The 21,943-nt window shown below is 32.5% G+C and overlaps 1 protein-coding gene across 7 annotated transcripts in view; it reads right to left on the bottom strand.

The window, feature by feature from the left end:
- Positions 1 to 20,531, bottom strand: part of LOC147830837 (uncharacterized) — a 217,932-nt gene extending 197,401 nt beyond the window's left edge. For all 7 annotated transcript variants that reach the window (XM_087312029.1, XM_087312024.1, XM_087312027.1 and 4 more), the window contains exons 1-5: positions 20,370 to 20,531; positions 17,429 to 17,517; positions 16,778 to 16,896; positions 14,323 to 14,410; positions 14,117 to 14,235 (exon numbers count right to left, since the gene is read on the bottom strand). In XM_087312029.1, the coding sequence (XP_087168155.1) occupies positions 14,325 to 14,410; positions 16,778 to 16,896; positions 17,429 to 17,517; positions 20,370 to 20,504 (429 nt within the window). In that variant the 5' untranslated portion in view covers positions 20,505 to 20,531 and the 3' untranslated portion in view covers positions 14,117 to 14,235; positions 14,323 to 14,324. The remainder of the gene's footprint in view (positions 1 to 14,116; positions 14,236 to 14,322; positions 14,411 to 16,777; positions 16,897 to 17,428; positions 17,518 to 20,369) is intronic.
- Positions 20,532 to 21,943: the final 1,412 nt, after the last annotated feature.

Below are 21,943 nucleotides of genomic sequence, written 5' to 3'. Positions count from 1 at the left end.
CCAACACAAATCGATGGAACTTGGCACATTTTTGTGTAACTTAACACAGAAATAGCCTACTGTACAGTAGTAAAGCCTTTAAGTTGCATTTTAAGCCAAATACTAGCATCTTAAAATTACTATAGAATACTATCACAGCAAAGCCAAAGCAATTACATTTGCTATTTTTGTTTTGTTTGCTGACAAAAAAAAAGACATTTATTGTTTGTTCTAGCTTTTTATATATAGTGTGCTGAAACAACACAATTCTTGATTTTTTTTTTTTTTTTTTGTAATCTTGTTTGATTTTTGTTCAATTTAATTTTGTTCAATAATTAATTTTGTTCAAATTAATAAGTGAACTTAATCCCTTCGACTTGGCCCAAAACAAATCCAAAGAACCCAACATTTTTTTAGTGTAACTTGCCACAGAAATAACCTAAAGCATTTAAGTTGCATTTTAAGCCGAATACCATCATCTTAAAATTACTAGAAAATGCTATCACAGTAAAGACAAAAAAATGACTTTAACTGTTTTTATTTTATTGCTGACAAAAAAAAGACATTTGTGTTTGTTTAAATTATTTATTTATAAAAAACTCTGAAACAACATAATTCTTGAGGGTTTTTTTTTTCCAGTGACATCTTGTTTGACTTATGTTCAATTCACTTACATTTGTACATATTAATAAGTCTGGTGATAATTCCTTCATGTTGGCCCAACACAAACCAATGAAACCTGCCATATTTTAGTGTAACTTACCACTGAAATAACCTACAGTAGTAAAGCCTTTAAGCTGCATTTAAGGTCAAAATACTAGTATCTTAAAATTACTAGAAAATACTATCACAGTAAAGGCAAAAAAAAAAAAAAAGACATTTGCTGTTTTTGTTTTCTGCACTGACCAAAAAAGACATTCACTGTTTGTTTAAACTATTTATTTATAAAATGAGATGAAACAACACAATTCTTGAGTTTGTTTGTTTTTTACAACATCTTGTTAATTAATTAATTCTTGATTAATGCTTAATCCACTTAAATTTGTACAAATTAAAAAGGAAACGTAATTCCTTCATGTTGACCCAACACATATCAATGAAACTGGGCATATTTTAGTGTAACTTACCACAGAAAAAACCTATATAAAGCTTTAAGTTGCATTTTAAGCCAAATACTTGTATCTTAAAATTACTAGAAAAATGCTATCACAGTAAAGACTAATGAAACTAGTTATTAAAACAAATATGTTTAAAAATGTGTTGCAAGAAATATTCTCTGTGTTAAACAGCTCTGTTAAAATAAACATTTTACAGGCAGGCAATTTTGACTTCAACTGTACATACTGAAATTCAGAAGAAAATATGTAGATGTAGATGCATAAACACATCAGACTCGCATATGGCACCTCATGAGCGAGTTATTATTAAACTTTCAGGTCGATTGTGTGGTAGAGACTCAACTCCAGGCTTTCAGAAGCATAGTGCAGTCAAACTAATGAAACATTCATGCTTGGAGAGCCATGTTTCTTTCTTTCCTTTTTTTTGGTCCATTTTCATTATATGCCATCTCTGTTAGGTCAAGTCAAGATCTTCTAATTCACTGGTAGCTTTTCGCAGTTAATCAGCCTGACATGTGAACTTACGCAAAACAGAAGTGGATTGTGTTTTGTAAAATGAACACCACAGAATAGTTTACCCACCAAAACAGTTTATATAACCATTTCATTCAGGACGTAAGAGGATTTTAATTATATATAATTTCAAGTTTTAAAAATTGCAATAACAGATTATAGTCTGTTTAAAAGCACTTACAAATCACGCGATTAGTTAAACTATTGTTTCTAATGCATGTTTCCTAAATGACATTTAAACATAAGGCAAGAAAGGTAAAATACACTGTAAAACATCCTGTGATCAATAAGGACTCTAAAAATTATGTTTGCTGCTTGTTCAAACTATTTAGTTAAAATGAGCTGAATCCACATAATTCTTGAAGTTGTTTGCAGGACAACTTACATTTTTCATGTTCAATACACCTAAAGTTGTAAAATCAGTTAGTTTACCTTAATCCATTTGAGTTGGGACAGCATGAAGAAATTGTGTGGAACCGAGCATCTTTTTACAGTGTTTTCCATCAAATATTCAGTTTAATTAAACAATAGGTTGTTTTCACATGACGTCATTGACAAGCAAAATTCAGATGGAGGTCAGGAAATTATTCTCTTACTTAGGAATCGCTAACTAAACATCAAATGTTTACGTTCTATATTGTTTATAATTGTTTAAATCAGCCAAAATGAGAAATGCTATACAGATTTTAAAGACTTCCAAAAGTTTTAGCTCATAAAGGGGGAAAATTCAAGAAAGTGAATGGAAACTGGACATTTTTCACTACAGTACATCCATCTGTACAAACTTTTTTTTTTTACGCGATAATTTACTTGACAGGACTAATAAAGACAGGCCTAGCTATGTGTGTGTGTTACATGTTAAAGTATCATATAATAGTCAGATACAACAAACACCACATAAAACCCTGCCGAGCATCTACTTTAAAATATGGGAGTAATCCCGAAAATACAGACTTTCCCCAATGTTTCCTATTCAGTTTTTTTTACTTCCAGCCCTCCATCTGAATTTCCCACATCACCAGAACCACATGATTGCAAACAAACTATTTCAGGTTAATTTTTACATTTATTAATAGCTTCATTGTGAGATTGAAAACTTGATATTCTGTGCTCTTAGGATTCTGTATCTCAAACTGTGAAACAGCTTTTTCAGGACAACAGAACAAACAGAAAGTGATTTTAAAAAAATGCTTAAAACAATGAAAATTATCTTTTTCTTTTTTTGCCTATATATGCAGTTTTAAATGAGTTTTAACAAGTTTCAAGTAAAATCTAAGTGATCTGAGGGAGATTGAACACATATTTTGATTGATTATTTATTTTAAGTTCGTGTAATGTATAAGATTTAACTGTATTTGTTGTACTTTGTATTACACTACTATTTGTACAATATTTGTATAGCTTCTCACATTCACAGATCTAACAATTTCAACATATTGTTGCAGGAGCAGGAGAAAGTCTTATTTGTTTTATTTTGGCTAAAATAAAAGCAGTTAAAAAATTTTTAAACAGCATTGTAGGGACAAAATTATTAGCCCCTTCAGGCTAAATGTTTTCCAATAGAACAAACCATAGTCATACAATAACTTGCCTAATTACCCTAACCTGCCTAGTTAACGTAATTAACCTTTAAATGTCACTTAAAGCTATATAGAAGTGTCTTGAAAAATATCTAGTAAAATATTATTTACTGTCATCATGGCAAAGATAAAATAAATCATTATTATTAGAAATAAGTTATTAAAACTATTATATATATATATATATATATATATATATATATATATATATATATATATATATATATATATATATATATATATATATATATATATATATATATATATATTTAACATACAGTGAAGTCAGAATTATTAGTCCCCCTTTGATTTATTATTATTATTTTTTTATTTCCCAAATTATGTTTCACAGAGCAACGAAAAACACTAAATGATCAACTTTAGTGTAAAATTATTGAATTGATTAATTCTTGTTTTTAATTAGTTTTCAATACTGTTTAATGTCATTTAAGCTAATGCTGTATTTAGAGTATTTTGCATTAAACTAGTATTTATAGTTTCTCACATTCACCTATTTCATATTTTTAAGAAAGTTAAGTTAATATTTTGTATTTCACTTGAATATTTACTCATATTTATTTTCTATCAAATGTATCCCTTAAGGCAATCTAAAGTATATTTCTTAAGCTGATTTTTCCCTCACAATTGTGAGGTATAAACTTTTTTGAATTGTGTGTTATGAACTAATTTATGCAATCTAATCTTGATGTTGTAAGAAAAAAATCAGTAGTGCAACAAAAATTTAAAAAATAAAAAATAATAATCACTTGTATATTTACAATGCTCAGCATACATCCCATTTTGAAATTGAATATTTTACCCATTTTTCATTGAATATAGGCAATGTATTTTGGTGCATTTGAACAAAACAGATTTATTAAACAAATATATTTATTAAAAAATAACTTAGTTACCAAACATATTTAGAAATTGAAAGATAATGCAATTCAATTCATGAAAAATATTGCAAACATAAATTACAACCTACAAAATTTCAACAAAAATTGTCAAATTTTTGGCTTTTCTTGAGGTTTTTAAATTTGTATTTAATATTTTTTAGAACAATTTAAAAGATAGATTTGTGAGGGGTGTACTTATATATGCTGATCACTGTACTTATATTTAAGTACCCCTAGTCCTACCCACACTAGACAGAACACTTAAATGGACATAATTGAGACATTGAGTTGATGTGTAATATAAGAGGAAATAAACAAGTAGATAAATAAAAAATGATGACAAATAAAAGATTGAAGCAAAAAAGAGTCACTTTATCCCATCAGCATTTTCAGTCAATGCAACGTCCAAATTAATAATGTATTCAATAAATGTGCCCCAAATCTTTTTCTTTTTTTAAGATGAAACAGTATTTTTTTCAACAGGAACATGAGCATAAGATGAATCAAATATATTTCTTAAGCCACTTTAAAATAGAAATTCTGTTAAATTAAAATATACCATTTTTTATATAAACATTTTTTTTTTACTTTAAAAATTATGTGTCCTGATGGCTGTATCTGTGTTCTGATTTCTTGCTGTTTATTTATTTATTAATTATTAGTGACAAATATAACAAAGATTTGTTCTGTACAATCACATGGCCATGATCATAAAACAACGTAATTTTGCCAAGTCTTCTTTTCGAACACATTCTTCTCCCAACATTAACAGTCCTAAACCAAACTACACCAAGATTAATTTTAAAAACAGTGTGGACAAAAACAGGCATCTGGTGGGGGGCCTCTGTCCGGGGTCCTCAGAGTTTGGCCAGTATAGGGGTTGCCCCTGCCTTCTGCCTATAGAACAAATGTGCCCAAGTTTGGACCCAGGGTTGCCCACAGTCTGCTTGCACCAGCAGCCAAGACCTCCATATGCCCACCCAGCTGACATCGTCTCCAGCACGCTGTGACCCCAATGTACAGTAAAAAAAAAGACCAACACTTTCAGCACATGGTCAGAATGTACACCAGGCTACTGTATAACATGGATATGGATCAGTGATAAGGAAGATGCTTTTGTAGGGTTGGCAAGGTAATCTTAATAACTACAACAGCCAAGCAACTAATGAGAAAAAAGAAAAAAGAAAAACTCAACCTGGTCTTGAACAAGTGAAAGGCAAGTAAATTTGTGAAATCCTTTAAGAGGGAAGTATATTTTCTTAATCATAAATTGCTTATTTAATGAGAATAACAGTACAGAACAGTAATGTATACTCTATAAAGCTAAACTGAACAAACGAGAGAGCAAACGAATGAATGAACGAATGTAGGAGCGAGCGAGCAAACAAATGAATGAGCGAACAAATAAGCGAGTGAATGAATAAAAACGAATGAGCGAAACGAACAAGCGAATGAACTGAGCAAGCAAACCAAGCGAAAGAAACGAACGAGATAAACAAACTAACTGAGCAAGCGAAACAAGCAAACGAACGAACAAGCGAATTGAGCAAATTAATGAATGAACGAGCAAACGAACAAACAAACAAATGAATGAGTGAGCAAGCGAATAATGAGCAAAACGTGCAAGTAAAATGAACCCGTGAATAAACCGAGCGAGCGAAACAAGCAAACGAATGAGCAAGCTAATTGAGCAAATGAACGAACAAGCAAGCGAGCGAATTTACATCTCACAAATTTGACTTTTTTGTCAGAAGTCTGAGTTTATAATTCAGAACTGAGAGATATAAAATCAAAATTGTGAGATACGACATCCCAACCGTAAGACAAAATCTGAATGCTCAACCTTTATCTCGATATACTGAGTTTAGGTTACAGATCTGATTCTTTTTTTTCCCCCCACAATTACTTATTTTTCCTCATAATTGTAAGGCAAAAACTTAGAATTGTGATTTATGAACTAAATTATGAGTTATAATCTTGAAAAAAAAATAAATAAATAAAACGGATTTTACAGTCAAAATTCTGAATTTATTTCTCTGAATTCTCTTGTCTTTTCTCAGAACTGTAACTTTATTTCTCACAACTAGTTTTTTCTTAAAATTATGATTTTAGAACTTAAATACACAAAAAAAAAAACTTACAATTCTGGGAAAAGTCTCATATCGAATTATCTCACATTAACTTCGCAACTGTGGTAAAAAAAAAAAAAAAAGGTTGAATTGGGGGAATAAAAATAACTTCTTTTTTAATCAGCAAAAAACCCACATTTTTAATTAAGGATGGAAACACACTTCCTATAAAAAAGCATTATTCTCTAAATTAAACTACTTGCATTTAACATAAAATAATTTTAAATTATCAAGGTAGTTACACTAAAGAAGCTGCAAAAACAAAATTGTCAGCACAGTCGTAAATAAAGTTATGCAAGCATTAAAAGTCAGCGCATTAAGACAAAAGCGTACTGATCTCTGAGCAGCTCTCACACTAAATTTACACTGCTTCTGATACATTAACACTTATCAGGAGTTATCCTCCCCTAACAGCAACCGCTGAAGCCTCCCGTACCATTAATATTTCACAAGATTAATATTTCAACGCATCAAATGGAATATGGAAAATAGCATATTGAATGGAACCTCATTAGCCCACAGGAGAAAAGCTAAGTAAGTTTCATTCAAAGTGCCTTTTTATTGCGTGTGTGAGTGAAATAGGAGGGAGGTTTGTGAGCACACACACACACACACACACACAGAAAGAGAGAGAGAGAGGACTATACATATATATGAGTACATTTATTATATACATTAACTATAAATATTAGTTATAAATATTATATAAATGTCATTTATATTTTTAGCTTTAAAAGCGAGTTTTAAAAAAGTATATAATTTAATATTTAAATTAATATTGTATATTATCAATATTATATATATATATATATATATATATATATATATATATATATATATATATATATATATATATATATATATATATATATAAAATTTACATAATAATTTACATAAGTCTATAATTAATATCTAATAATCATATAAATGTGAAAAAACATGCTTTAAACAAATAAGTAATTAAACAAATGTTTAATACAAGCTATTTTGCATTATAGTAAATATTCAATAACATTCTATTTTAATTCTTGCATGGCATATATCTCTAAGTAACACAATTTTACATTGTATTACTATATAAAAGGATTTTGTTTGGATAAGATAATATTGGATAAAAGTGCAATTTGTCATTTGGCACTGGCTACCGTTTGCCGTTTAAAAATAGTATTGTAAGTGAGGCCACTAAACAAATGCAAAAACAGGCAAACAACTGTCTAGACCTCCTTTATATAAGGCTGGACGGCTTTCAAAAGCAAGTCACAACTTTTTTGGCACGTCAAGTGTAGGGTCCGACAGGAGGCAAGCCAAAAAAACGTCACGCCACAAGATCACAAGAGTGCCTTTGGCCAGAGTCATCGACTAGGCTTCGTTTGTGCATTTTATCAGCATTCAAAAGTGCTGCGCTCCACTGAGATTTGTCATTTCTCTTCACTTATTTTGAAGTGAATATGAAAGCGGTTAGACTTTGCTATAAAGAGTGTGAAGAGATTGAAGGCCTAACTTTTTACTTTGATTTACTTTAACTTTAAATAATCTTGCCATTTTTAAATATAAACCTGCAATTACCATATACTTTACAGCCGCAGTATAGAGTTAATATCAATATACTGGGGCGTTAGGACCGACACAGACCGCAGGTTGAGTGCCCCCTGCTAGTCTCACTAACACTAATTCCAACAGCAACCTAGCTTTCGCATGTGGTCTCCCATTCAGGTACTGATCGAGCACAGCGCTGCTTAACTTCAGTGAGCAACCATGTGAGAGTTGCAGAGAGCTAGCTGCCAGCTAAAAGCACTTTTATCTTATATTATTAAAGAGACTTTTATTTTGCATAAGCTTACAGTTGTGTGATATAAATTCTCATTTTTGAATTTAAAACAGCAAAAACAAAGATGTCACTTTAAGCAAAAACAAACAATAAGAAAAAAACTGAAATAAAAAGCCATTTATTTATTTTAAATATTATTTGATTTTTTCATTTATTTTATCTATATTTATTTTATTCATATATATATATATATATATATATATATATATATATATATATATATATATATATATATATATATATATACTTTCGTGGTGGGAATAATAATATTTAACACATTTAATTCAAACACATTTCTGAACATAATAGTTTTAAAACTTATTTCTTATAACTGATTTCATTTATCGTTACCATGATGACAGAAAATAATGTTTTATTAGATATATTTCAAGATAGCAGTATTCAGCTTAAAGGCTTTACTAGTTTATTTAGGCAAGCTGGTGTAATTAGGCAAGTCATTGTATGATGATAGTATACAAAAACTGCTTATATTCTAGCCAAAATAATACTTAAAGACTAAAAGAAAACATTCTCTAAAAGAAAAAATATTCTAGGAAATAATGACAAAAAATGTCTTGCTGTTGTGTGAAACAAGGGGCTAATAATTTTGACTTCAACTGTATATCTAATGTAAAAGACCAGTTCAAAAAGTAAAAATGTAAAGTAAAAAGTAATTGCATTACATTTAACAAGTGGTTTGTAAAAAAAAAAAAAAAAAAAAAAAAAAAATATATATATATATATATATATATATATATATATATATATATATATATATATATATATATATATATATATATATATATAATACTTCTTTGTTTTATTTTGGCTAGAATAAAGCCAAAAGCCATAAAGCAGTTTTATTAAAAAGAAATAAATTTAAGGTCAATAAATTAAGTAATTATCAGCCTCTTTAAGCTATATGTTTTTCGATCGTCTACAGAACAAACCATCGTTATACAATAACTTGCCTAATTACCCTAACCTACCTAGCTAACCTAGTCAGGCCTTTAAATGTCACTTTAAGCTGTATAGAAGTGTCTTGAAAAATATCTAGTCAAATATTATTTACTGTCCTCATGGCAAAGATAAAATAATTCAGTTATTAGAAATGAGTTACTAAAACTACTTAGAATTTGCTGGAAAAAAATTATCTCTCTGTTAAACTGAAATTGGGGGGAAAATAAACACGGGGCAAATAATTCAGGGGGACTAATAAATTTGACTTCTACTGTATATATTTTAATGAATAAAAAAACTATTTAAAAACAATACTGTGCTTTAAAAAAACACACACACAATCTAACTTTTACATCTTTAGCAAGTTTCATCACCTTTACTGCATTAAGCCCTACAAATAGCCTAAATAACATCTTAAAGAAAGTAAAAACTTGCGTTGAGAAAAGCAAGACGCCCTTTAGCATGTGGCATGGTGCCAGATTACAGTGGAAAAAAAAGAGAGAAATGCACGTTGTCATATATGACACTCAACAATACTTGTTTGCCTCAGAGCTGCCTGGAAACAGCTTGATGATGGCAAACCCCGGAGACCAGCAAATCCCTGAGGAAAAGCCAGGAAAACATTAGTAACAAGATAACAGGGGAGGAGAGGAGAGGAGCAGAGAGACCTCAGAGAGATTGATCAAGACTTCTTCAGGTCTGAAACACCAGCTCAGCGAATGGAGAAAACAAGAGCCAAGGGTTACAGATGAAAAGTATAATGGTAAATGATGAGGTTGATGAGGATTTTAGTCAGTGGTTAACATCAGATTATCAGTGCAGTCTGCATATACTGTAATATGTAAACGTCAAAGAAAAATAATCACATGCTTGAAGATTAACAATTAAACATGGTCATTTAGTACTTTTTTTAACTAGACTTACAATTCCTCCTATCAAACTTATAATGATTCAGTTAGCAGAACAGATCTTTCTTTTTGGCTCGTTCTTTCTTTCAAATTAATCAATTTATTTTGTCTATATTTACTTGTGTTTTGTTCTCGATTTTTTGTTTGTTTAGTTTAGTTAGATTTTGTTTAGTTTCAGTTACTAAAACATTTATTTATTTATTTATAATGTTTAATACACAACAAATATTCTATAGTTTCTCTATGTTTTATTGTTTTGCCTGTATTTAAATTGTTTTGTTCGATTTATCAAGACAGATCTTATTTATTTATAGTTTTCAACAATTATAAGTATATATTTTTTTGATTTCTCTGTTTATTCGTTTTTCCTGCTTTTATTTGTTTAGTTCGATTTACCAAAACAAATCTTATTTATTTATAGTTTTCAAGTATTATAAATATTCTTTTCTCATTTTTCGGTTTATTTGTTTTTCCTGCGGGCAGCACGGTGGCGCATTCGCAATACAGCAGGAAGGTCACTGGTTCGATTTCCTAGCTGGGTCAGATGGCATTTCTGTGTGGAGTTTGCATGTTCTGCCTGTGTTCGCATGGGTTTCTTCCGGGTGCTCAGGTTTCCCCCACAAGTCCAAAAACATGTGGTATAGGTGAATTGGGTGAGCTAAATAGTCCATAGTGTATGTGTGTGAATGAGTGTGTATGGATGTTTCCCAGTGATGGGTTGCAGCTGAAAGGGCATCCGCTGTGTACAGCATGTTCTGGATAAGTCGGTGGCTCATTCCACTTTGGCGACCCCAGATTAATAAAGTCGAAATGAAAATGAATGAATGTTTTGCCTGCTTTCATTTGTTTAGTTCAATTTACCAGGGCAGATGTTATTAATGAATTTTTTTATAATATTTTTTTTCGGGGTTTTCACCTTTATTAGATTGGACAGTAGAGAGAATTGGCAGAAAAGCATGGGGAGCAGAGACAGGGTAAGAATTGGCATAGGGTCGTGAGGCGAAATCAAACTCGGATCGCTATGAACACCGAAGCGCATGTGTTGACGTACTAACCACTACACCATGTTTTTAACACTCTTACTTTTGACTGTGTGTTTCATTTGTTTATTTAGGCTTTGTTTTGTTTAATTTAACAATAGAAATCGTTTAAAAAGCACATACTCATTAGTGGTTTGTTTGTTTTTTTGTTTTAAATAGCTGCATATTTTTGTTTTATGTTTACTTGCTATTACCTTGTGTTTTGTGTATTTCATTTGTTCAGTTTAGCATGATTTTGTTTAGGTTTAGTCACAGTAGTTAGGATTAGTCACAATAGTTGATTGATTAGTTGGTTGGCTGGTTAGTTAGACTTTTTTTTAAACCCAATGGGAAATTTACGACACAGCAGAGCACCATGCAATACATAAACTCTACAAATACTATAAAAATGGCATTCCACAGTGCACCCTATAGTTTCAAAAATCAAAGTAGACCCTTAGTAGATCCATATATAAATTAATTCTCATCTAATATCTAATATGACATTGATTACACATTTTAATAACTGCTGGTAAAAATGGCTTTCTGTATCATTCTCTATAACACCGGGGCATGGTTTATTTAGCTGAAAGAGCTCGTATTAAACATTAGGATAATTGTGATTCATCATATTAACACACATTCCATAACAGAACCTAAGTATTTTTTATAAACTTCTTAAGTTAGTTTTTCGCCTTATCCAACAATATCCTTGCCCAGCAGTCAACAGAATACAAGATGACATCACAGAATCATATAATGTTTTCAAAAGTATCTGACACACAAAAGGATCTCAGTTGTTAGTACACAGAAAAATCCTCTGAGTAAAATTGACTCAGTTCAGAGAGTATTTAGTCCCTCTTTAAATATGGGCAAGCAGGTTGGTAAGAAGTAGAACTGCTGTTTGTGGAGTTGCTTAATGATCCTCTGCTGAGATTTTGAGACATACAATATATTATGTATACAAATATATCTTCTGTCATGTTTTGTCGATATTTACTGGTTCTCTCTAAACTTTATTTGTTAGGTCAGGTTAGATTTTGTTTTTATTTCAGTTATCAACACTGCTTTATTTTAATTACCGGATGTATTATGTTGATATTTAGTCAAAAAAAAAAAAAAATCTTACTTAGAATTTTTATTTTGTTTCTAGTCCAAATATCTAAAAATTCTTAAATCCAAAAGTATTTTGTAGCCAAGCAAAAAATAGTGTCTTGTTTTCAGAAATAATAAGTCAAAATAAGTGAGTTTCTTTCAAAAACAAGCAAAATAATCTTGTGTTCACTTTGAAATGAGTTTATTTAGTTCATGTTTGTATATATTATGTGTTCATCTAAATTGAGTTATATAGTTTGGTTCCATTTTGGAAGTATTTCAGTGAACTGATGAGATCACAGATCTATAAAGTAAAGCAGCACCATAGTACACCTACAAAAAATTGGTGTAAGCATCATACCAAGTCCATATTTAAATAAATAAATAAATAAATAAATAAATAAATAAATAAATAAATAAATAAATAAATAAAAATAAGATTTTTTGAATTTCTGTGACCTACAATGCTATTAAACATGTAACGGGACAAAATAATAATTAAGGCTAGGATATTGGCAACACCCCAACTATCTTATTTATTTATTTATTTATTTTATTATTTTTTTTTTTGGTTTGGTTTATTTACTCGACTATATGACGTTATTTATTACAGTATTTATTAATTTTGTATTGTTCAGATTTTTTCTCCAGTGTTGAGCTGTGGCTGGAAGGGCATCCGCTGCGTAAAATGTATTCTGGATAAGTTGCCAGTTTATTTCCGCTGTGGCAACCCCTGATTAATAATTGGACTAACCCGAAAAAAAAATGAATGATGAATAAATATTCTGCTTTTATGTTAATGCTCTGTATTTGATATTCATCTGCATTTTTTGCAAATAAGAAAATCTATAAAAAGTTCAAATCATAAAAAAAGACTTTATAATTTACTACAAAATTATTTAATTATATTTAGATATAAATATAAAATACAATAAAAAAATGCCAGAGTATTATCTGTTTGTGTACAGACTACATTATCTACGTCAAGCCATCAATAAACACCATCACGGAGACACTAGGGAAGCTGGTAATCAGAGTCTGCCATTCACATCCTGCAAAAAATAATGTCGCTTAACAAGGGTTTGAATTCTGCTGAGACTGTGATGGCTTCATTACACTGGCCTCACTTGCCATCTGCAAAAAATGATTTAATGAACGAAGTTACGACCGCAGCACTCAAAAATAATGAACGAGTCATTAATGAGGGGCCGGGTGAGAAACACCTGATCCGTTCATCCATCTATCCCTCATCTCCATCTCTAATAAACAGTCCACAGCTGAATCAGGGCAGCACCTTCACCTGCCTGCTGCGTTCAACCTCTGTCTATCAAGATACACCCACACACAAACACAAACACACACACACGCACACGCACACACACACACACACACACACACACACACACACACCTCTCTGTCTGTCACACCACTCCTACGCACTTTAAACATACACACACCTGTCTGTCACACCACTCCTACACACTTTAAACACACACAAATGTTGGTTTTTAAGAATTATGAGGGCATTCCATAGGTTTGCATTGGATTTATAATGTACAAACTGCATTTTCTATTACTCTACCCCTATCATATCCCTACTTACTTTCAAACTAATTTTATTCTGTATGATGTATGAGCTTATTGAGAAATGGAAACATCAACAATATACTCCTAATTCAACATCTCCCTGTAAAACCTGTGTAATACCCATGTCAATACAAACGTTTGTGTCCTGATATGCCACAAAAACAAGCAAACACATTTACACTTTAAACACACACATTTGTTTGAGAATTATGGGGACATTCCATAGTTTCCATTGTTTTATAATGTACAAACTGTATTTTCTATTTCTCTACCCCTAACCCTATCCCTAAACCCAAACCTTGTAGAAAATTGTACAGCTTTATTTAAAAATAAATCTTATTCTGTACGATTTATAAGCTCTTTGAGAAATGGGAACATCAACAATATCCTCCTAATTCAACATCTCCTTGTAATACCTGTGTAATACCCATGTCATTACACAATTTTGTGGCATGATATGCTAAAAAAACACACAAACCAACACACACATACACTGTTCACCTGCAGGACGAGCTTTCTGTGTTTTATTGTCTGTCAGGCAAGTGTTAGCGAGGGTCTTTCCGTCACAGCACACCCCCCGTCTGTCACACTGGAGGCCTGGGACGCACATTCGTACACACCTGTCAGCAGAAGAATGTTTAATTTGAGCAGACCTGCCATTGTTTGATAAGATAATGACTGGGGCTGCTGGTGTAATCATTTCTTACATTCATCTGATGCTGGCCAATAATGAAGGTGAGGCCTGACGCTTTTCCACATTCGCCAAACAATCGTCAACACGTTTTGAAGCAAATGCTGAGGAATGAAGACAATAAACAAACAAAAGTTGGATGGGGGAAAGACTGGAGTGATTGTACTTTAAAATTTCTTTGTATTTCAATGGTTAAAAAAAAAAAAAATTACCAAAACATATTTTACTGATCATTTCTCCGATAATTTGTTCCTTTAGTTAGAATGAATTTACTACACATCTCCAGTGAACACTGATTGAATGACCAACCTAGATTATTGGTGACCCTGAACAACAAAACATTATCTAATATCATACAGGAATTCTATGGGCAACATTGGTCAAAATCATTTATTATTTTTTACGTCAAAAATTATTTGGATGTTAAGTAAAGAACATGTTCCACTAAAATATTTGTAAATTTCCTGTTGTAAATATACAAAAACTAAATTTTTGATTAGTAATACTAGTAAAATTAGTCAAAGTGGTCCTGTATCAATTGCTAAAAGCTAAAGATTAGAAAAAGTGAATTGCAAAGAACTTAATTTGGACAACTTAAAAGATGATTTTCTCAGAAATGTGATTTTTTTTTTTGTTAAATCTCAGAGTCCAGATTTTACATGAAAGTCATTTTGCCTATCCATGTTTTAGGAACAAAACATAATAACTTGACTTCTAGTTGATCATTTGGTCATAAAGTCATCTGGAATGGCAAAGAAGCGATGGCAAAAAAGCGTTCTTGCAGGACTCCCAAAGTCCATCAAGATTCTTTGGATTCATCTTCAATGCCTTCTCCTTCATACCCCAGACATGCTCAATAATGTTCGTGTCTGGTGACTGGGCTGGCCAATCCTGGAGCACCTTGACCATCTTTGCTATTAGGAATTTTGATATGGATTCTGAAGAATCAGAAGAAGGGCTATCCTGCTGAGGAATTTGCCCTCTCCTGTGGTTTGTAATTTATTGGGCAGCACAAATGTTTTGATACATCAGGCTGTTGATGTTGCCATCCACTCTGCAGATCTCTCTGTGATTATTGGGATGGTGTTCAACAGATAATTCATTGGAAAAAACTACCTTCTGCCACTTTTCTAAATTATCAACTAGAAACCAACTAGTTGCTCTTACAACTGGGATTGACGACAAGACTTTTGTCAGGTAGTGTATCTTGGGTAAATGTAATCCTATCCTAACAAAGTATTCATTAAATGTAAAAAATGCATGTCCATTAAAAAAAAAAAAACACTTATGGCTGGTTTTGTGGTAAAGGGTCACACTATCATTAAGATGTAGACATCAACATTTACCAAGTAAAAGATCCCTAAGCTGAATAGGTTAACCTCATTTGTGTTTATCTTCTTAACACAAATGAGGATATTTTTTTTTATCAAATCTGTCAAACTTCTGTTCTTCCTTTCGAAATGCCATGCCTTGATTCGTTTTGAAATCAAAAGTTTTAATCTAAGATTTATCAAGAGATATGTTTGCTTTGTGTGATGAACAGATTTAATTGACACCTTAAACTGATCAGCAAACAAGAACAGAAGCTCATCCATACGTGCTTGACAAGCAAAAACAAACCGTATTGGCTCTTGCAGACATGCAACAATGAATCTAACTGGCTCTTATGCATCAAGCAAGCACAATTGAGCTTCAGCGATAAAATTTGATTACCTTTGTTCACTGATCAATGTGTATATGTGGGAAAAAACATTCAAGTTTTATATCAATTGTTGGGGAACGAGGACATAAAGATAAACAGAAATTGGATGGGGAAAACAGCTGGGATTTAACATTAAAATTGCTTAGGCTATTTTTTTCTTAAGGTTCTTGAGTTCACCAATACAGGTTTCTATTTTACTGAGCATTTTAATAATTAATTTACTTAGTCTCATATCCAAACCCTTAAGACTTTTGTTCATCTCTACACAAACTAAGACATTTTTGTCAAATCTTTTTGTTAGACTTTTTTCCGTTAAAAGTTTGATGGTTTTGAGAATATCCTTTGGTTTAATACAGTTTGGTTTAATGGTCTCATACAGACACATTGCTTTGATGAATGGATTTAATTGAGACATAAACTATCCAATTTAGGCTTATTCTGATTACATACAAGCTATGTTTTTTTGTTTTTTTTTTCTCACGAGTACCATTCACACCAGCTGTTCTCACATAAATCCAACAGAGGACACAGTCGATTGACTGATTTAGTGACTGACCAACTGACTAATTCCCCCAAACCTCCCCCTTCCCTAAACCCAACCAATATTGTTTTAAAAAGAACCAATTGACCCGTCCACCCCCTTCCCTAAACCCAACCACAGTGTTTTAAAAAGCAATCCATAAAAGTCCACTGATTTTTTTCTTACCAGGTTTTCAGATTTTACCACATTCTCACTCTGTTATTTACTTGTTCATTTGATTCTTTTTACCTTTTGTTTTTGTCTTAACTGCTTTCTGGAACCGTTCTTCACTGGACTCAAACACTGTTCTCTCTCTCAGCTCCACTCTGCGTCCCAAGTCCACCGACGTACATGACGAACTGGATAAACTGTTAACATTGAGAAAGCAATACATAAATAACTTATATACATTTGCGCTCTCCAGAAATGTATATAAAGCTATGTTTTCAAAATAAGCCTATGTTGAAATTATCAGCAAACAAAAACCAGAAGCCCAACCATACCTGCTTGACACACATAAATAAACCTTATTGGCTTTTGCAAACATGCAAGAATGAATCAAATTGGTTCTCATGCATCAAGCAAGCAGTTGAGTTTCACTGTCCAATTTTAACCCTTTTGTTCACTGTTTGGTGCTTTAAAAAGCCTACAGATTAAATCCATTCATCAAATAAAGTGATACTGTCTATGTTGAAGACTCTTGAAAACAGTTTCTGATTCAATATTTTAAAGCTACTGTTGTGTGAGTGAACATACTTGCATTGGACAGACAAAAAATCCAATAAATAAGCTTCAAATGAGTAAACATTGACAAAAAATTAATTTATAATTGAACCATGACCTACTTTTTGTTAAAGGTTTTTAGCAGAAATTACTTAAAATTAAACTTTATTCCATTACCTTTTCAAATTAGCCCATATACTTTGTAAAAAGACTTTATCATGCGGGTCTGCAACTTCTTTTGGCTTCATTCGGTTGACAAACAAATCCTGCAACATCACCAAAAATCATTTCAGTTACTTAACATTTCCTCGATCCCTTTTACAATCTTAACCACATAAGGGACCCATAACACCAAACATTAATTTAATGGCTTTGCTTATTCCTCCAAGGAACCCATCAATTACAACACCTTTTACACTGCATTTTGGACTCAACTTTCCAATTTAGCATTGGGGCACCTCTCTAAAAGGAGGCATTTTTAACTTTTGACAAATAAACAATGGCGCCCTGTGAGCCTGCTGCGCTAACCACCGCTCATCAGGCCTGAATTAAATGAGGAGAAAAGTGCTCAGGTCCACACCGTTTTAAGCACGGGAAGCACACATTTCACACAGTTGCCTTTGTGTGTAATATATTGTATCATGGCCATCCTGCTGGGCGTATTTCATATAGATAATGACGAAGGCAATGTGGATATCTACTTGAACGAGTGGGTTAGCTAATTAAGATTATAGCTACTCACAGAAGTGTCTCAGTACAGTTTGCGCCCAGCAAGACACTGCCTTCGTTGCAGGAAAAGCAGCACCATTTAAACAACAGGGTCCACATCACCTGGAGAGCAATTGATACCAATTATACCATATCATAAAGTAACCCAATTTAATAGTCAGGGAACCAACATGGGGCATTTGGGCTCATTTCAGAGACAGCAGCAAAAGGATTAATTTCTTGTCAGGGAGCTGTCATTGTGTCGCCGGATTCCAAACCTAAAGATGTGACTGTCACAAATAAGGCAGGAGATGAGAGCAATTAAGCACGACCTGGCGCCAAGGAAATTAAAGGGCGGTAATTAAGTGCGTTATTGTCTTTAGCCTTGCTATTTTAGTTTTAGTGGAGCTAAAGAGGATTTTGAAAGATGAACATTTTGGGTAATGATCTATTCAACTGAGGTGAAAATATTATTAAATATGAGCACTATCAAGAGTAATTTAGGGGAGGCTGATTTTTCAACCTCCTTTTTTATTATCAATTAAAAATAAAATAATTAAAATATTTTAATATTTTTAAATAAAGATAACACATGAAAAATATGCATCTACGATAATACACACACAAACCTAGCTTTTTATATATATTAGGGTTGCACGATATTGGAAAAATTCGACGTTGCAATATTTTTGTTTTTTAGCAATATATATTGCGATATAAATACAATTTCACCAGATGACTTAAACAGCTCTATTACTTTAGATTGATTGGGATGATTTTGTATGGGACTGAAATATATTTTATAAATATAATAAACAAACTACAGTCATAAATAAACACAATGGAGCAAATGTTAAAGTGAAACAAACAGTGCTTTATGGTTTTTCTAACAGTATTTGGGTAAAGAAATGTATTAATCAAATGTAAAAATTGCAGTCTTTTTTATATAATTATTTCAATACAATGTGTCTTTATTAAATTTATATATGCTCTTTTTGTTCTTATAAAATGCTTTAAACTCTTAAAATGCCATAATAATTTCACACAATAGTGGTTAAATTATGCGTCTCCACAAATCTGCATGTATTTTGACCTGTGGATTTTAGTCAACTATAATCCCAACTCAACATTGCATATATTTGTGGTGTGACTATTGCGGATGCACACATTGCAAATTGCATCAAGCATATATCGATGCTCAAACAATATATTGTGCAGCCAGGGGCGGATTTATGTACTCAAAAATATTATACAATTTTTTTCTTTAGAGTTTAAAACAAAAACAGAGTTTGTCAGAAACATTTTTATATTCACATTTACACTTAGTGTATTCAATTATGTATATATTATGTGTGTGTGTGTGTGTGTGTGTGTGTGTGTGTGTGTGTGTGTGTGTGTGTGTGTGTGTGTGTGTGTGTGTGTGTGTGTGTGTGTATATATATATATATACACACATAATTGAATACACTAAGTGTAAATGTGAATATAAAAATATTTCTGACAAATTCTGTTTTTATTTTAAACTCAAAAGAAAAAATTTGTATAATATTTTTGATTACATAAATGCAGCATTGTTGGAACTAAATCAATTAAATAATTAAAGACAAACATATCATTATTTTATTTTAACACACAAATATTTTTTAAGTAAAAGATGGGTTAAAATGTTCCATAGTCGTTCAGTTACAAATCTATTTACATACCAAGATTATATAATACTTTTAACTGAATGGTTTGGAAGATGGTGGCAAAGTATAATGATTTTATTAATTACTAGTACTTTTAATTAGCGTTTGATGACACTTTGGTCACACAATATTTTGATGGCTGTTTGTTGAATTTAAATTACTTTGCTTCTTACTTAGATTATAAGTAAGCTGTTAGGTTGGGGTTAGGGTTAGTTTAAGTTGATATGTACTTGCAAAGTTTCTTAAAGTCAGTTAAAAGTCTATTGTAGGAGCAGTATCAACAAATATTAGCAGACAGTCTACTAATACTCAAATGGACTATCAAAATAAAGTGTTACCCACACTTTTTCTAAATATTCCTGACAGGATTATTGGGATATTGTCTATCCACTGTATTGGATTTCTTCCTTAAATCACTGAAAAAAAAATCATAAAAGCCATTATAAAATGGTCCTAGAAATAGGCTTTTAAAGATATTATGCGTTAGAACTGTATATGCTTATTTCTGGAACCCTTAAAAATACAAGACTGACTTAAAGTTTTAAAAGTGTTATTTTTGTCCAATTAAATCCTATTTTAACTGATTAAAAATGCCACAATAACCATATAAAAACGAAAATATTGACCACAATTCTTTAGCACACTCAAATGAAACCGGCTCCATTGTGAACGCCATAATCCGCTCTTAATCTGGATCAGGGATTCCAGTGTGTTTTTTTTACCCCTCTCCTGAGGCAGCGGTTGCCGCTCATCCCGTGCCATTGTGTACGCGCCGGCCTCCTTAACGTTTTAGCAGGGCTTTGACTGGTTGAACTTTGATCTGATGTCTTCATTGAGCAGAACTGCAGGTTACCCATTCAACATGCAAATCCTTTACCAGGAGCCTATAGGCACTTTGTAAAAGAGAGAGAGAGCGAGAGAAAGAGAGAGAGAGAGAGAGAGAGAGAGAGGAGGGAAAAAACAGGGTGAGAGTAAGAGAGTGTCCTGAAATAAGGGGGGAACTTGTGTGAAGTTGAAACACTCTGCACGCCCCTCTTTCACACACACACACACATATATATACACACTCGCTCTCTAATCCACATTGCAATATGGATTAAGGTAGGGGATAACCTTTTCTTAACGTGCAAGAAAGAGTACAGCAAGGACAAGCCCGGGGTGGGCGGTTGGGGATCTTCTCATAATAAAGCAGTGCGGTATAAAAGCACGCTCTGTGTCAGGCGCTCATGAATGGGCCTCAATGAAGCCCCATTCCCAGGCCTGGTGGGGAGGCTTGCCAAAGCCTACCTAGAGCCAACTAAGCGTGAGTAATCCGTCCACGCTCAATGGACGGGGTGAGCCCCATTCAACACTCTCAGAAGTTTAAGAGTTGATCAATTTATTATCTGTGGCGATGAGGGTCACCTTCTTAAAGCCCCGACTGACATAAAAAAAAAAGAAAGAAAAAGAAAGGGGGTCTCTGAGTTTTCCAAGGCAAAGCGCTGCATAACCGAGTCCCTCTAATTGCGATACTAATGTGCTCGAAACCTCTGATTTGAAATGAACCAAGGCAGAAAACCGATTTCATGCTGTGACAGTTTATATATTGCCGCCGGTAGACAAACGGCCCATTGAATAGGAACTGTACCTTCTAATTTTGTTTCCGGGGGAGAGAAAATAATGGCTTTGTTACGTAGGTAGAGAAAATTGGGCATAAAATCATTCTTTTTTTAATCCTTAAAGGTCTGATGTGATGTTTTTAGACTGGAATTAGATAAAATGGGAGAAAATAAAAAAAGCAAATTCGAGTAATTACGCCCGGCTTTGTGTCTTTAACGGCTTGTAATGACAAGTGAGTTAACAGAACAGTGCAGAAAAAAATAAACTCTGCAAGTCAAACAAGCTTTGTTGGCTGAGGATCACACCCACTCCAGCGGCCACAAAGGGTGCAGTGGTTTGGGACAAATCTCAAGTGCTTTCCACACACACAAACACACGCTTTTCTTAGCACGTGGATAAACTGTTTTGTTTGCTCGTAACACAATAGACATTGTTAAATGGCACAGGACAGCAAACAAACGAAAATTGACAAGCAAAGCGAAGATGTCCTTTTACAAACGAAACAGGTGTAATGGGGTGCAGCTCAATCAGCTCCCTAGTTCAGTAGTCAGTACACAAGCTAGGGGGTCAGCTAAATAGTTTAATTTAGCTGAAATGTTTGCACTATTGGAAATTAACAAAGTAGATTGGATGGTGATGTGGGTAGGTCATGTGAACATGACAATATGGCGGATGTAGTGTGGACATTTTCGTTTTG

The sequence above is a fragment of the Danio rerio genome, chromosome 25 (genome assembly GCF_052040795.2).
Source record: "Danio rerio strain M-AB ecotype USA chromosome 25, GRCz13ab, whole genome shotgun sequence".
NCBI classification, from domain to species: domain Eukaryota; kingdom Metazoa; phylum Chordata; class Actinopteri; order Cypriniformes; family Danionidae; genus Danio; species Danio rerio.
The sequence above is the reverse complement of the archived record's forward strand: the minus strand, read 5'-3'. Positions and strand labels throughout refer to the sequence as shown.